This window comes from Salminus brasiliensis, chromosome 5 (assembly GCF_030463535.1).
Source record: "Salminus brasiliensis chromosome 5, fSalBra1.hap2, whole genome shotgun sequence".
Lineage (NCBI taxonomy): Eukaryota > Metazoa > Chordata > Actinopteri > Characiformes > Bryconidae > Salminus > Salminus brasiliensis.
In genome coordinates, this window is record NC_132882.1 from 27,232,343 (window position 1) to 27,250,654 (window position 18,312).

Genomic DNA, 18,312 nt, shown 5'->3' on the forward strand with positions numbered 1-18,312 from the left:
TTATGGGATAATCAGCAATCCTCAACAGTCTATACCTGGCAGACTCTTACTTCCTGGCAACTGCAAGTTTATGTTCATAGTCATAACTACTTTGTCATCATTTTATTACTGCGCACTTCCACTAGTAAAGTCATATTTAAAAAATGACCCATCCTTTGCAGCAGGCTATAAAGAAATGCTTGGCGTTGTAGAAAGTTCCCATTTACCACTACATTAACTCTCAGGTGGAAGCATTAATGTTACATTTGACAAATTCTGACTTCATCTGATATTATGCTATTAGACGCAATTGCAGGTCTGACCATACAGGCGTTTTATTATTAATGCTGGATATTTGAGAATGTGTATAAATTCAGTTGGTCTGGTTATTAAGGGGGGATGTTGGGTTTGTCATGGAGCTGGGCAATATGACAATATTTTATCGTATCATAATCGATTTTGTTATCGTGATACACAATATGCTTTTCTAGGCATATTGAGGATGTATTAAGTATATGATTATGATATCATGTATTTTGAAAAATGTCTTTAAATATTGTGATATATTACTTTTCCCATAACGCTCAGCACTAGTTTGTCATAAACATCTTTCTCAGATATTTTATAATATTCATATGACTGTATAATCATGTAGATTTGAAAGATGAAGCAAGGTTCTTAGTGAATAAAGGCTAGATATGAAACTAAGATGGGTTTAAACCCTTATGGACTGAAGCCGAGGCCAGAGCCACACCTGCTACCATACCTAAAATACAAAACCATCACTTATCAAAATCTGAGAATCATTTGTGTCCACTCAGTAGTGCCACCTCTATCAGCCTGACTCCAGAGTGGTCTCCTTCTGCATGATTTTGACTATTGAGCACTGCGTGACACAGTGCTCAGCTGTGGCAGTTTAGATTAACAATCAAAGAGAGAAAATGTAGCACAGATATGAGTTCCAAGATCTGCTGTAATATGCTGAAATGTGAGGGTTGTTTTTTTTTTTTTTTTTTTTAGTTTGTGGTAATGGTCGTGTGCATGTAACGTACAGAAGCATGTGTTTTACACGTGGTCCTTCAGTGTGAAGTGTTCATGGCTGAGTTTAGCAGCCATTTAGTTTAGTTTGGTTGGGGGTGTGTTCAGGATGTAAATTTCACCCCTGAAATAGAACCGAGTAGGCTAGGGCACACCCATTTTCTGCAATGGCTCTCACACTCCTGCGCTGCTATGCTGACTTTTTAGGCGTTGAGCTTAGCCTCATACTCATTGATGGCTTGCATTTCAAAAGATATATATATATATATATATAATAGATATATGTAATATTGAGACTGTGCAAAACACTAAAGCCTTTTTCCGGACTCAGGTCAGCTTGCTCAGCGAGTATGGTACATTTGGTCAAGTGTAAAAGCTATTTTTGAGGCCTGGAGCCGCCCAGAGAACCAATCTCTGGTCTTCCTGAAAGCTGTGGTCTGGGGTACACTACTAGTAAATGCAGGTGCGGTCTGCAGTGCCTGAGGAAGCCATCCACTCCCGGTGCCACCTGTGGGGTTGCGTGATTGGTTCATTTTGTGACGTGACTGCTTCGATTGATCAGCTGCTTGATCAAAGAACCTTCTCCTGCAAGAACAACTCCTTGTTTGCAGGTTTCCCCTGCACGTTGAATAGCCATGACTGCAGAAGGGCACTGCTCTTTATCGCTTGAGTGTTTGTATTCAGTGAAAGTAATGAAAAGTATTAAATGGATGAACTGCAAAAATGTGCTTAAAAAAGTAAAACAAATTGCGCAATTTATTCATGGTTCAAATGGAACTCTTTTTTTTGTGAAAGCAAACCAGTGATAATGAGCTCCTCCATCAAACAAGTCCAGATTAATTCCTGTATTTGGGCCATGTGGGAAAATGCCCTTAAAAATAAATGCTTTTTTTATCCAAGATAAATGTAAAGGTTCTTCATCTCTCTCTCTCTCTTTCTCTCTCTCTCTCTCTCTCTCTCTATATATATATATATATATATATATCACAAACATGGTTCTTTTGTGGCATCGCTTAAAGAATCATTTATAGCACATTTATTGTTAAAATAATAGAAAGGTCATTGATAACTGATAGACAGTTTTCAACAGTATGTTCACATAATATAATTTTGTTGGACTGCTTAGGAGGCAAAAAAAATACTGTCAGTGTCTCGAACGGAACTCAGTGAATCGCTGAATCATTATGTGAATCATTGACACACAGGTTAACTTCCCTGTTATTTAAATGCATACACTGAGGAGTTTCAAGAGTTTACCATATTTGCAAAGAACAAAGTACACTAATGATACTTGATACTGACTGTAGCATTAAATAACTTGTTATTAAGAGGGACCACTATTCTCACATTACTCACTAAATGCAGATCATTTAAATTCATGAATGTTTCTGCGATCTTAGCTTGCTTGATTGCTTCGTTTTGTATTTGCCTGGCACTGCTGTGGAATGTCCTTTATTTTACAGATTTGACAGTTTATATATGGCTTGTCCTGTTCCAGGTGTTTGTGATTCATTTGCTCATCAGCATTAGCCTTTCACTGTTGAATTAATATGGATCAATTTGACACGAACTCCTGGTAATGTTATGTAAATTACAGAACTGTTCAGTGGCTTCAGCCTGAAAGCCTCTTGTTGCGAGGGGAGAGTGTTTCTGCTCTGGCCTCAAAGCTGTTTCACCGCCACAAGCAGCTTCACCAGGGATCAATCCATTATTTACTGCTTCTTCGAGCAGAGATGCTCGACTTGATCCAAATAAACAGTGCTGTGCTAACACAGCATCATCTGATATCACTAATGAGCTCACTTTATTAACAAAGAACGGAACCTAATTAGTGAAATCAGGTGTCTACTGTCTGGTTATGGTGTATGACCATCCAATCTGTGCACATTCAATTCTAGTGTTGTTTACTGTATGATAATTGGTATGCTACAAAGCATGGTTTCATTGTTGAGGATACATGTGAACGCCTTAGAAAACACTTAAAAAAACATTATTCAAATGCAGAGTTCTGTAGATAAATGTCAGTACACACATTAAGTAGGGATGCACCAATACCACTTTTTCCTTTCTGATGCTGAGACCAACTCTGATGTAAATACGGGATAAATGGCAATAAATCCTGATATTTATAGTGTTCCACTTTTAATAGGCTGGATTAGTAACTGCACATATGAAAAGTTTTAGAGCTATGAAGAAATAAAAATTGCCACAATGCAGAAACACTTGCAGTAAGGCAAGCATAATATTGCTAAGCTCGACCAAACAGCTTTTTAAGTTGTGTAAAGTGTTTTAAAATTCATATTTCTGAGCAGTGGAAAACATGCCAGTTTAGAAACGAAAAGTGCTTATGCAGCAATTTCACATTTAGGTACACATCTCTGTGTAGAAAGCTACTAAACTACTATGCCTGCTTAATGGGGATAACTCTTTATGACTGGTTTTTACTGGTTGTTTAAACGTTTTAGTACAAAAAAAAAAAAAAAAAGTGGGGCATCAGTAAGCTTCATGGTATTTGTGCTCTCTATTGCCGATACAGATTCTGTGTGTAAATACCAGTATCTGCACCCATACCGGTACTGTTTCAACATTAAGTGGATCAAGGAAGGAGAAGGACTATCGTAAAGGCCTAGTTTATGTCCTACTGATTAACCTCTAACCTTCTCACTTTTTCCTTCCCACTTTACTTAGGTTTTTGAAGAAGTGGCATTAGATTTATTTGTGTAATTACCCATATGGAGATAGCATATTGATATCAATTGGTATTGGAACTGGACGTTTCAGCAAAAAATGCTGGATTGGACATCAGCAAGAAATAAGAATGATTCTGGGTCAGACCTGTAACAGATCTATCTATTGAAACAGCACATATTTACACTGTGTTAAGGCTGCACAGTATATTGTTTCAGCATAACGTTTGCAATGTGCACATGCACAATCCTGTACTTTTTAATATCGCAGAACAACAAAACATTGCAGCTGCAGTTTTTTCAAGATCACCCAGCCCTACACTATGTGATGTGAGGTTAGCTGTGGGTTTCTTTTTGTAATAGAGTGTTTTAGTAGTTCGACAATGATAGCCTGCCTCATTGTACAAGTAGTTTTTTACTCATTTAATGTAGCTCCAAAACAATAAAGTGGTTGTTAAATAGAAAATCACAATACTCTGGATGATACTCAGACTTCTCAGATTGACATCAGAAAGTAATCCATGTAAAGTTTAGGTCTCTGTGTAGTGTTCATGATTTTACTGGGTGAAATACTTGTGGTTACTTTCAGCTGAAACACAAATTCATGTCAGTCTTTCCATGCACACATGCGTACATGTTGGCTTTACTACTAGGCTTCATTAGAGTGGCCAGAATTACTTCACTGTCTGCATTTTTTTGGGTTCAGCCACAAATTGTGAGTAGGCAGGCTCTGAGGTATGTGGAAATATATATCAGCTTGTCTCTCGAGATCACTTTTGATGAACACTAACCATTCACAGGACTTTTCTACACACAAAAAGTAAAGAGGGTGGTTAACAGAACTACGAGAAGACTGTAGTAGCAATGCTGGCTTTTGTAAAAGTGCATTTGTAGCACTATTTTTAATGAAATTCCATGTAATTCTTTAGATGGTATCATGAGTGAGGTCTGTACAGACCTCCAGGCATGTCATTGACTTCAAAAATTTATCTGTTACTGAATAAAACTTGAAATAGAACTTGTGTGTTAGATATGCCAATGCTATTTCGACAAAGGTCAAAATTAGTATAGGACATTTGAATTATGTGAAGATTCTTTAATTATGAGTTCTCATTTACACACCCTAGATTTGTAGGAAGCAATAGTCTAAATGTTCTTTTGAGATCCACAATGTTGTTTTTGATGGCGTAGCTTTTAAGAACCATTTTTGATACCTTTATTTTAAGAATGTAGACAAAATAATCTCAACCTAATGTTAGCTCATTAAATAAAGAATACATACTTTAAACTATAGTTTAGAGTAGTTATCTGAAGTCATCTATCAATGGAAGTGTAAATATATAATGTATTTCCTATAAAGTGTCAGAATAGTCAGAGGATAAATAATCACATATGCCTCCACTCTCTCCTTTTGGGTTTTAATGTGAACACAAGCCAGAGTTGAAATGCTGGTAAAGTCGACAGGGTTCGTACAAACCAGGAGGGATCATGTGTGAACAGAATCCAGCACATTACTGGGGAAATACAGTGATGTCAAGAGAGAAGCAGTTAAACCTATTTACTTTTTTTATTTTATAGTTTTTTGTTTTTTTTACAAGCTTTTTTTAAAAGAGAAAATAGATGCCGACGTGTATTTTTGTATTTGAACATTGGGTCTGAAAGAAGCCTATGTCTGTTTTTAACGATGTGTCTGCATAATGTGCAGTTACTTACACCTTATTTCATCTTTCCTCTATCCTAGTGTGAATTACCATGACGACAGAGCCGAGTTCAGAGCTAGAAGCCAAGCCGGAGCAGCAGGGGGCCGGTGCGGCTCCGCCCCACACAGCCCCGCCCCTGGACGAACAGCTTCCACCTGCTGCCGCCCACAGCACGCCAGTCAAAAAAGAACAGGTAGTAGTCTGATTCTTGGAATAGTTCAGCTTTGCAGCAGTTTCTTGCTCATTTGAATAGAAGGGAAGACACACTCACTCACACACTTGAACACAGTTTCACATCTGCATCTGAAATGGTGCTGCCCAAACCGCAGCCTGAAATATATTTCACACAGTTTCCAATTCTGTGTTTGCATTATGTAGTAAGGGGTGCCAACCCCGATCCAATTACTGAAGTTCATATTGAAATTCACATTTTCTCAACCCACTAGAATGATGAAATAATATGCAACGTGAAATCATTTTTCCATCTAGAGTGTGAGTTCAGGAAGCTGAATTTTCACAGAAACTGTGTACACAAGTCAGAGGTATTGCCAGCAATAACAGAAGTGAGGTGTATCATTGAAACTAGAACTTCAGTTAAATGTGTAGATTCTACACTTTCAGTGAATGCCACCCTTTAGTTCTTTAACACAACTGTTGTCTGTTTAATCTTGTTTTGCAAAAAAGAACACTTTTTTTATTAGTGATAGAAACACATTTGAGGTGCTGATCTGCAGATCATCATAAACATAAATCAAATGCAACTGTAATTTCTTTTAGAAGCATGTAATGAATCATTCCCTGGTAAAATTACATTTAAATAGTAGTAGTATCATAGTAATACATGATAAATCGCAAATTTGTCAGTGTCAGTAATGCGTAACTTCTAATGTCCAATCTTCTGTCAAAATAGAGCAGTATTTCTGACTCCTTACCAGCGCTACATCAACATCTCTTTAGTGTACACTGAAGATTGTCTGTGAGGTTTGAAACCATTTGAACCATTTTCTTTGTCTGCGCTCTGATGGCTAGAACGGGGAGAGAGAGGCGGGAGGTGTCCCACAGGGGAAGCCAGATCAGCACGTGGCCGAGGACGACCTCACCTCCCACAGGTCCTCCACCAGCAAGCTCTCCAGGTCTCCAGTCAAGGTGACCAAGAAACCCAAAAACATGCAGTGCAAAGTAACGCTCCTGGACGGCTCGGACTACACCTGTGTGGTGGAGGTAAGTGGAGCTGCCTCATAATTTGTTGTTAAAAATGTTTGAAGTGGTAAGCAGTGTCTTCTTAGTGGTTTTATAACTCTTCAGTTTCAGACTGGAAGTCCCTGATGTCGTTAAAGCTTCAGCACTTCAGCTTCAGTTTCTCTCATAAAACCAGATATTGGGCTTGCTAATAAGATCCCAGATTTCCTTACATCAAAATACTGCATACATTTGTAGCAGAAAAAGGGATAATTTGCTCTGCTTTTACTATTTCATCATCACTGAGTATTTTTTTTTTTCCCTTTCTGAATATCGTTGGAATTAACTGAATATCACTTTGCTACTCTTTGAGGTGGGTAGGGTTTTTTAAACCATATGAGAAGGGCAATCTGTATTTACTAAACTTAATGCAGCTGTCAGCAGATAGCTCATACACATATTTTACTTGGAACAGCAGAAAACAGCAGTAGACTTATGGATACATATTATGTAAAACAATATATAATTCTAATATATATTAGACAGGCTTTTTGACATAATAGAATTTCAGTTTTTAACATTGTGTTGAAATTTCATGATGAATGGAATATAGAAAAGCTCCAAAATGACTTTTTTGTATTTTCACACACTTGATACACCTCTGCTAGTTCACTAGGCTCTTCAGTTGACTAGTGGAGGTGTAAAGGATCACAAAAGTCACGGTTCAGAGCATGTCATGTTTTCTTAGTCACGGATGGGATCATTAGGGAAAAAAGGGTAACACTATAGGTGGACAACCTTTCTAATAAACGCAGTGTGGTACTTTAAGTTGCACCCATTTCTGACACAGATGTGCAAATGAACATGCACACAGGATGTCTAGTCTCTGTAGAGACGTACTGCCAATTGAATAAGGGCTTTCTGGAGCATATAAACATGAACCTATTGGCACCATACCTAATGCCAGATGGTGCTCCATTGAGTACTTTTGGGATCTGTTAGGAAGTTTGGGATGAGGTGGGGTGGTGATCCTCCAACATTCTGACCTCCAATGCAACCAAACAAAATAGCAGTGCTCCAAAATCTAGTAGAAAGCCTTCCCTGGACAGGAGAGACAGTTACTCAAAAAGCAGGATAAACACTTTTTGAACAATGAATGAGCAGGTGTCCCAATACTTTTGTACATATAGCGTAACTTCAAATGTGTGACCATGCTCCATGTGTTGCCATTCTCATGTACAGAGATGGATCAATTACCTTTTCTCTTGTGTTAGCTGTTTTTGCTTGTTCTGCTGTGTTCTGATACCATACTGGAGGAGTGATGTACTGTCTGTGTGTATCCGGTTAGTGGTGTTAAGTCTTTACTCTGCTTTCCCCAAAAGGCTTGTTAGTTTCACACATTTTGAGTCAGATATGGTAAGATATGGTAACATGTGATCATATGTTCTGATTAGCACTCCAAATCAGATCCGGGCAGATAAGGTAGATAAGGATCGATCCTTCCATTTCTAATCATATGGCTTTTTCGTGGCACAATGTCTGTATACCGTAATGCTTCATCCATGTGACACACAGTGGCTTTGTCTGTATCTTTTTAGGTTAGCGATGCATTACTTTAAAAAGCAACTGCAGTAAAACTGTATTACACACTATTATGGTTATACTTTGGCAATTCAGTCGCTGTTCACATGCATGCTGAACAGTGGGGCAGATCGACTATGATCTGTTAACCCACTGTTGACAGCCTGGGTGTATCTGGGGCACAGATTGAGAACCACTGTTTTTTTCCACACTCATTCTTCATTAGATTGATATTCCAAATCATACAGACTAGCACACTAATAATAATCCTGATCTTTATTAGCCCATTGTCTGAATGACTCTCTGTGAAGTAGCGAGGAAAGTCTAAAACACTAACATGCTCATTTCAAGCATTGTGTACTCATCTCAGTAAATGATGAGACTGAGCTGATTTGTATGAGCCTCATTTGTGACAGCTTGAAATGGCTAGCAATTTGTGAAGTGGAAATCAAATCAACGCTGTAATTAGAGGTTCCCTGACAACTGTGTGAATAAAAATGCAATTTGCTGTTCGAGAGAACTGCGAATGCCCTGTCTCACCATGTGTACCTTTCCTCACTGTCCAGAAAATGACCTCAAGTCCCTCACAGGATTTTCCATCCAACTGGTTTTGTAGACTTGAGCCCCATTCGTCAGGGTGCATAAATCTGCCGATTTATACGTTTACTGCACTACTGTCTGAGCAGGACAATGCTGAGCTCTGAACGACCCCCGCCAAGAACTGGAAACCAATCTACTCAGAGCAGTTTGAGCCTCTGGCACTGGATTTAGCCAGATTAGTATTTACATCCGAGTAGAAAGATGATTAAGCATTGCAGACTGCAGGGTGTATATGTGTGTGTGTGTGTGTGTGTGTGTGTGTTTCCTGGCATGTACAATTATTTCTGTGATTTTTTTTTTTTTTTAGTTACTTATGTGTGAATGTGTGTATGTGTGTGTGTGCATGATGCAGCCTCTCTGTGTGAGTGCTCTAGTGATTACAATTGTCTGGTATTTAACAGAGTAAGAAATTAAAGGTTGCTGTTCAGTCACTTCATTACAGCTCTGACCCAAAGGTTATTTTTGTACTAAAACTCTTAACTAACACTTATACTGTGAATCATCTGACTCACACACAAAGAGTGTGACCAATAAGGTCAAATGAAGAAGGCAAGTAATGCTATTCATTTGGGTAATTCTATTTCAGAGCTTGTTGCTTTCATTAATCCTTTGAAATCACAGATTTATGATGGCAATATTCAATATGAATAGTTTCTCACTTTTCATGTCGAGAAAAATGTTGAAAATGCAGCTTCTTAACATTAATGAGAATGTATGCATAGGTGTGTGTACAGGCTTGGAAAAACACCCCTTAAATTTTTGCTTCTTTCTTTTAAGCCATAAAAAAACAAAACACAGCGCCGACCCTGTCAAGCCAGAAAGTAAACATGCCTGTCATCCGATTTGTATTTACATATTATTATGTGACTAGTAGCAAAAAAACAAAACAAAGAAAACATAGCCCTGATCTTAATTCTTAGAAATCAAGAGCTATGAAATTATCCTGCAAATCATTGTTTTTCAGGATGTTTCTGAAGACCACCCTTAAAAAGAGAACATTTACATAATTTTATAATTAACTGTAATTGTAAGTATGCTAATTACTGCAGTTAAAAATACATTCAGTTGGTGGCAACAGTGCATTAATAGCATGTACCAGTGATGGAGCAAATGAACTGAAATCAGCCATTGACATTTTTTTCTGTTAGACACTAATAGGTCTAACCAGCATAACATGTAAGACATGTAGCCTATTTAGCAGTATTCAGATTAAGATTATTTTGATTTGAGATGACTTATCAAAAAGGCTGTGCTGACCTTTTTATTGGTTGGGCCTTTAAAAGGCTTCCACATTGTTAACCTAGCTTTTTTTAGCTTCAGTCGATGTGTGTAATCTGTTTGCTGTTTTTCTGTTGTGGATGTCTGGCATTGGTTTGATTCATTAAACCAACCATAATTCATTCATTTTGCAACAATTCCATATTTTATTTTATTTTTTGATAGAACAATAACGAAATGAATACATTATCCGGTACACTGTTGATTTTGGTGCAGAAGGAGTATTGATTTAAGAAAGCGCCTGTCCCTTTTCATATAATCTCTCATTTCATATGGCAAGTGAGTTAAGAACCTGGTAACTGTATCTTAATAAGACATTGGGCCAGCTGTGGATAAAATAAGTGCTGCAAAAAACGTGTCTACTGGAGGTTTACGGTGATTCAAAAATGAGCGTGTTAAACACTTTTGACATGTACAGTTATTAATCATGTACAGTACATTATTGGACATGTCAGCCCTTCCTAAGGTGAATTGTAAAGGTAGAGTAAATACTACCCTGTACTGGACAAGGATGCTCCAAGAGGACCAAGATGACTTAGACACTTGGCTTCAGACCGCTGGACGTTCAGACATTTCGTTTTTGATTTTTACTCTTTTGCTAGAACAATGTGAACAATGTGTGGTTGGATTGTGCCTGAATGTATAACGTCACCTATGTAAGCTCATAAATCCACTTTGATCCCTTGGCTCAAGGAATCAGGATGGATGATGGATTTTTCATCTGCTGAGTGATTATCAATAAGGGATAATATAATCTGACCAAAGGGTGTTGAGACTTTGAGAAACTTGTTCAGGATCATTTGTCTTGAGCTTGTAATCTCTGCTTGCAGTGTCTGGATTTAGTCATCGGTTATCCGAGACAGAAATGTCTGGAAATGTAACTGTTTTTGTTTCTTTTTGTTATTTTAATTTTGAACAAGTTAAGGGTGTGTTTGTCTCCTTATGTTGTTATGAATTTTTGGAGATGCTGTTAGGACAGGGATGCTACGCAGCTTCAGTCATTTCATCTAGTTGAGCGTATGAAGTGTAAGTATGTAGCGGTTATATATCCCCATACACTCTGTGCCATACAGCCCCCAGTCTTTCTTCTGGCTCTGGAATTCCGGTGCTTAAAATGAGCCATTAGCACAAGGTGCTAATGCGTGTAGCTAATAGCAGCTTTTGGTAGTGAGGAGCAGCCTCACGCTGCAGAAAGCTCATTCGAGTGTCTAATCCTAACCCCCAGCCTTTTTGCACACATTGAGCAACTGATGGCATTATTACCCGACTGGAAAAAGGCATGATGAGAGGAGGAAAGCAGCAGCCTTTTCCTCCAGCCTGCCCTCTCAGCGTGCATCAGACAGAGTCTCTGAGGAAGGCAGGCCCAACTCTGCAGTGCTTTGCCCTGTTCTAGAAAAATACTCAGACCTTTACAAAAGCGTTCTGTGAAAGCAGTCAGTGTCAAATTGGAATTTGATGCTTGAATATTCCAGGGCGATATGCAGGGAGAAAATCCATGTTCACGGTTTTCTGTATAGGAATATAATGTACTAGATTGTGTGCTGCTTTGAACAGGCTATAATCTGAAAATTGGATAGTAAGTGATTCCTTTTTTATAATTCTTAATTTAAAGGACTGGCACCAACAATAAGAAAGTTGGAAATCCGTACATACTAGCATCTGTAGCTGGTTTCTTCAGTTCACTGTTGGAAAGTGATACCCTAGTCTCCCCCCAAAAAACAGAATCATCAGTTCTTTGTGTTGTTACTGTAAAAAAAAAAACATATTCGTTGTCTCATAACTTTATAAAAGATGACACACACAATTTTGTCATTGTGGTCTATTTCTGTTAGCCAGTTCAACATGAAATTTTCAAAGTGCTTAAATGATGCTGAATAGTTCTTGTCAGCGTGGGCTGTAGGCTGTGGCCTCCTAGTGGTCCATAGTGGTACTGCTAGGGGTTGTTGACCATTTTTAACTGTAAACATTGTTACAATCTTTGGATATTAAACCATGCATACCTTTTAAATATGTCAAATGTCATTGTTGTGATGTTATTTGTTAAAAAAAAACAATACAACACTCCTGTGTTCCTATCATTTGTGCATAATGGATAAATGGATGCAAACAGAAACACCCTGGATATTATTTGGTGTTTTTAACATTGCACAGTCAAGTCAAGCAGATGTCAACTACATTGATTCTAATATCTGTTTGAATGTGTTGATTTTTCTTCTTAAATTTGCCTTTTAAAAAACTGCATATAAGATAATACCCACATGTTTTATATCAACATGTTCAAAACAATCCATCTCTATAATAAAACCCCATGTGACCCTAATCCTGAAGATTTTAGATTTTCATATTTCCTGTGAAAACACACTGGAATACTTGAAATGGGTTTGCCAGAGTTGGCAAGATGCAAAGCCAAATATGTACCAAACCAGTCTATACAGCCTCATAACTCCAGATGTGAGTCACGTACCATCTGTCCACGAGATGTAATTGAAAGGGCGTGCTCTGCAGATTTAGGAAATGTTTGAACCATTGTTGTAGTTGTATTACCGCAAACATATTTCTAAAAACATCAAGAAACATAGACTTTGACAGAGGATTAAACAGTTGAGTGAATGAACGGGTGGTGTGAAAGTGGGTGTTACTAACTACTGAATTTGAATTGTGTGTTTTTGATTAGATTTTAGTTTTAATCTAATGCAGTTCTGTATGTTCATACCTCAGAGCATTGACAGAACATGTTAAATAATAAATGTGAAAATAATTTAAACATATAATGAATCTGAAGCCTGCTTCTTGTCTTGATTTCCTGTATTATATTTCCTAAAAATCAATTTCCTGTCTTGATTACTCATTTAGTATTGTGACATAGCTGTGTAAAATGGTTTGGTTCCCGGCTTGATTATGGATTCAGTGGACACTGAATGTTTACTTTGCTCATAATTGGGTCCTTTTTGCTACATGTATCAGTATGGACATCAGTGATGAGGATTTGCTAAACTAAATTGTGAGAACTTGTGAATAACATGTGACAAACAAGATTAACGCCCCCTGTGGATATGTCAGGGTTATTCAATGAATGTGTTGTGACAAGTGCATAATCGTAATTACTTCCATGTGAAAACAGTAATTCATTGTGACAGTAAAAGGTGTGGAATTGACACAAGCTTTAACTTCCCACAGAAACGGGAAAAAGGCCAGGTGCTCCTTGACAAAGTCTGTGAGCATCTTAACCTTCTAGAGAGGGACTACTTTGGGATCACATTCCGTGATGTAGAGAATCAAAAGGTAGGAGTCCACCTTTATTTTATGCCTTAATTTGAATTTTATTTGTGAGAAAAGGAAGTTAAATGCTCTTTTATGTTGTTCACAGAACTGGCTGGACCCTTCCAAAGATATGAAGAAGCAGATTAGGGGTGAGTGCCTAGACTATAAAACACTTTTAATATTCATTGCATTCTTAGAAATAAAGGTGAATCAGATGGGTCTTTGTGTGATGCCATAAAAAAAATCACTTTTGGTTGGAAAAAGATGTGTGAGCATAAGTGTAAAGAACCTTTTAAATGTCTGAAGAACCTTCGCTTGCTGTAAAGGTTCTTTATCAGTTTAAAGGTTCTTCACACTCTCATCTCTACTACAAACATGTCATTTTCAATGGCATCACTTAAAGAATCATCTGAGGAACCTTTATTCTTCTATCATACTAAAATTAAATGCTTTCAGTGAAGGTTTCTCAGTGTAAACCGTAACAGGGTTTGGAACTGGTCTTAAAAGGATCTGTTAGTGAAAACACTTGTTAGTGTTTACAGTTGATTGTGGCATTTTAAGAGTGTTGCTTAATTTCAGAGAGCTAGGATTCAGAAAAGAGTCTCGAGGCTGGCAAATATAGAGCTAAACTAAGAGCTAGTTTGCATGTAAAAAGAAAGTCCTTACTAATCACAGATCAGTGCTAATGCACTTAATTTATTCTGTTTGGCAAGCTCAGACAATCTGAAATTATGTGTAATCTTGCCACTCAGTTGGATCTATTTGGCTTTTAAAAAGCTAGCAAGCTTACTGGGTAATCAATGGATTTATGGCCAGCCTGTCTGGGGCAATCCATTAAAATACTTGTTTGGGATTTGTACAGCCATTTGAGGACATGATGCAAAGTGAAAGATGGAGTCCTAGCAAGCTCTTAGATCATTGGTAGATGGGCTCTTGCTGAAGGTTGATTCTAAAGAGGTGCACTTCTGCAAAAGAACCATATTTTTACAGTGTACAGATTATTAATAATAATTCATTTTACATATATAGTGCTTTGTGAGCAGGTGTAAGAGGGGAGACAAACAGTTCTGGACCATCTAAAGTATATCAAAGAAAATCAAATGGCAGCTACAAAAGAGTTACAGTATACCAAATGGCTGGAGAAGAAAGCATGAATAAGGAAAACATTTAGCAGCAATACAGTGGCACTGTATCTCTGCATCTGCTCACAAGGAGTTTCCAAGCAGGATGTCACAGTATTATGTTTTGCAATACTGTATTGATTCTCAAAACACAGTTTTATTAAAAGTTTATGTGCAGAGATTGGTGGCGGACAGTGGTACATTTTGTGTCCCTCCCCTATCTCACAATACCAGAAATGGTGGTATGTACCAATACCACAAACAATTATTGCATTTATTTTGTTTCATTAGCTTAAAGACACTATAAAACAGTTCACAGTCCTGAAATTGTGTTTTTGAGTTAAATAAATGTATTTATTAGTGTTATGCAGGCACAGGAATTTTCTTTTGAAATTTAAACTTTTTGTGAGCAAAGAGGCAGAGCAAGCCCCTCCATTCTTGTTTTTTCTTATTTGGCAGACCAGCTGTGACCGTGGCTGCCATCACACCTTCCCCCTTTTCTTTTACTCAACTTTCAACTTTTCTTTTACTCAAATTACTCAAAAATCAGTGTACATATGTTGTGTTTTTATACTAAAAGAGGTTTTCTAAAATTTGAATTTTGAAATCGCAATATATCATCTTGCTCATAGTATCGCAGTATATCCCAATATATTGAATGGCAACCTCTGTATCATAATACATATTGTATTGGCAGATTTTTGCCAAGCCACAGCCTCAGTCCCTTCTGTGTTCCTTCCTTTCACTACATTTTATAACCACCTACAACCTGACCTTGTAATTGCTTTAGATAAAATGAAAGTTAAAATAAAAGATAAAAGTATTTATATGAGCACACAATCTTAATAGAATGAAGACAATATTCTCTTAGCAATCTTGCAGTGATGTTGTTGTTTTTCTGTTGCTTGTTTGTGCAGGAGTTGCCTGGAATTTCTCCTTCAATGTGAAGTTTTATCCTCCTGACCCTGCTCAGCTCTCTGAGGACATCACAAGGTCAGAGCTGTTCAGCTCACCGCTGCAGGCCTTCAGTGCACTCTCTCAGTTAAAGCCCACAGAGAAACTGCCAGCTGATGAGCAGACGCAGACCATAAGCTGTTAACCCTGCGTTGCCATTGGATTACATGAATCCAATAGATGCATTGACAGTCTTTAATTTGCTAAGCTCTTTACTTTACTTTGTTAATGCATATTTTATTTACTCATTGTCATTCTCATCACTTTTGTCTTTCTATCTCTCTCAGGTACTATCTGTGTCTGCAGTTGAGAGATGATGTTGTGTCCGGCCGTCTGCCCTGCTCCTTTGCTACACACACGGTGCTTGGTTCATACACAGTCCAGTCGGAGCTGGGCGATTATGATCCAGATGAGTATGGTGCGGACTATGTCAGTGAGTTTCGTTTCGCCCCTCATCAGACAAAGGAGCTGGAAGAGAAGGTCATGGACCTTCACAAGAACTACAAGTGCGTTTCACATGCCTTCTATTTGAAACAGTATTTGTTCAGTCACACTGAAATCATATTCATAAAAGTCTCATATTGTGGTTCAAGCTAAAGCACCAATGGGGGGTGTCTACAGCTGCAGATTGCATTGTACATTATACAATTGCATTATATAAATGTATATTGAAAATAACATTGGCAATTCTGTAGCATATCTTTAATATTAAAATATTTTTGGGGGATATTTAGTAGACAGGGGCGTTAAGTTGAAAACGCTGTTTTTAGATTTTGTTCTTAGAATCTGAAGCATTTTCACCATCTACGGAATGCCAAAAACATTTGATAGCGGACAGTCTACCAGCAGTTTCTTTTGTCAGTAATGGTTTCTACATCAGCTCCATGTGCTGTCAGACCCATAGCGTTGAGTCATCTTCTCACTGAAAGCTTTTAAGTGCTGTTTATCTGGTGGAGCAGTTTTGGTGGTATAAGTCTTCTTGCATGGGGTTCTCTGTATCTTATCTTATCTTATCTTCCTTGTGCAAGCAGATTACATTCAAACCTACTTAGAAATATCTGAGAAAATAAAATGCACATAATGGCTGTTTTGACTGTAAATAAATAAATGAAGCATGATCTCTGACTCGCAGTACTTTAGCACCACATCAGTCTCCCAACAAAGCATAAAACGCATATCGTCTGTAGGTCGTCAGCGAATTGTGTGGAGTCTTTGTAATGTTCTCTGTTTCATCAGAGGGATGACGCCAGCTGAGGCTGAAATGCACTTCCTGGAGAATGTGAAAAAGCTGTCTATGTATGGAGTGGACCTCCATCACGCCAAGGTACAAAGCCCATCTCTGAGAACTGCTAAACTTTACCTTGCTTCTAAAGGCACATGGAGCAGAAGTTCTTTATAGCTTGCAGCTTGACTTAGATTCCTCTTTCATTCGTCTACACCAGGCAGGCTGCTCTACCACCACAACCTCTTCTCATGACAGGGCAAACAAAGGCTTTATTTACCCCTTGATCTTGACAAACCAGGTTTTGAATATTAATTTTGAAAGTACAACTCTTCAAAAACTCTTATGTTCTGGTATATTCGATAGTCAGTAAAGATCTGAGATTATAAACAAGGCACAGAAAAAGTACAATGTAAAAGCTATCATCTTTTTGAGGTGACCCTAATTCAAATGTATGTGTATTGACACTACATATTGTTCCTAAATCAACAATGTTTAGGCTCGTTCATTTTTTAATGTGAAGCATGTCTGCGTAATGTATGTATGTTTACCCTCACATTGGTAATTTGTACGATTCCGTTATCCCCGGAGAGTGTTTTATGTTCAGAGTTGTTTTGTTTTTGTGTTTTTGTTGGTTGCTTGCTTTGTCATCTGTCCTGACATACATAGTTGATGAGGGGATTGTGTATCTGCAGGTGTTTTAAACTAGGTAATTACCCCTAATTGTGTAGTACAGCAAAGGCATTTTAGCAAGAGTGCATGACGGAGACAATTGTATACAAAAGACTGGACACCCCAAATTACATGTGTTGTTGATTGTTGAAAGCAGAAAACATCTTCTACAGCAAACACACATTTACACTTTTATAAATATAATATAAAGTTCAATTATTTCCACTTAGGCAAAATCAGCTAAATTAGTCTTTTTAACTGTAACGGTCAAATGACTGGTAGCAATGGCTGCCAAACAAACAGAAACTCTGTAAACGTATTGTTTTCCCACTGAATTTCAATATAATAATATTTGACTTTATTTTTTACATTTTTTGTTTGGCTGCCAGTCATTTTACTCATTTTTATAGTGTAAACATAAATATGATACTTACCCTAAAATTATGAAAGTTACCCTAAAATTGTTAAAACAATTAAATTGTTAGTGTGGAAAATAAATCTTTATATTATTGTCTGAATGTTTATAAGATAATTATTGTAATTTTACTTACATTTGTTCATAATGTAAAAAAACAGGAAAATATTATTTTCTGTTAAAAAAGAAATGTTTGTAATTATTTGTAATTATTGGCATAACACTTAAAATAACAGTTAAGTTGTTAATTTACAGAGATTTGTGGAGTGCAGCTGCTTCATTAAAGGAGCTAGGTTTTCTGGTACATGGCAGGGTATTAAAGTAAAGGGGCTGGTCTGTCACAGCTCAACTGATTGGTCTGTGTTTTGTAGGTCAAACAATAAAATGGACACACACACATATATATACATAAATATGTATGACCCTTTCACTGTTTTCACTTTTTGTTATGTTGAGGTTGTGTGCTTAAATAAAATACGTTTGTCCCCTCATTCTGTACTCAAAACCCCCATAATGACAGTTTGACAAGTGAAAACATACATTAGACATTTTTGCAAATTTATTGAAAAGAAAAAAAATTAAATATTGCATTGACATAAGTATTCAGACCCTTTACTCAGTACTT

At 37.4% G+C, this 18,312-nt stretch overlaps 1 protein-coding gene across 8 annotated transcripts in view; it reads left to right on the plus strand.

Moving 5' to 3' along the window:
• epb41l3a (erythrocyte membrane protein band 4.1-like 3a) overlaps positions 1–18,312 on the plus strand; it is a 92,477-nt gene that overhangs the window by 43,488 nt on the left and 30,677 nt on the right. For 7 of the 8 annotated variants that reach the window (XM_072680013.1, XM_072680011.1, XM_072680015.1 and 4 more), the window contains exons 2-8: positions 5,446–5,597; positions 6,434–6,625; positions 13,220–13,324; positions 13,410–13,452; positions 15,342–15,417; positions 15,666–15,884; positions 16,615–16,702. In XM_072680013.1, the coding sequence (XP_072536114.1) occupies positions 5,457–5,597; positions 6,434–6,625; positions 13,220–13,324; positions 13,410–13,452; positions 15,342–15,417; positions 15,666–15,884; positions 16,615–16,702 (864 nt within the window). In that variant the 5' untranslated portion in view covers positions 5,446–5,456. The remainder of the gene's footprint in view (positions 1–5,445; positions 5,598–6,433; positions 6,626–13,219; positions 13,325–13,409; positions 13,453–15,341; positions 15,418–15,665; positions 15,885–16,614; positions 16,703–18,312) is intronic. The other variant, XM_072680016.1, reaches the window with a different exon arrangement.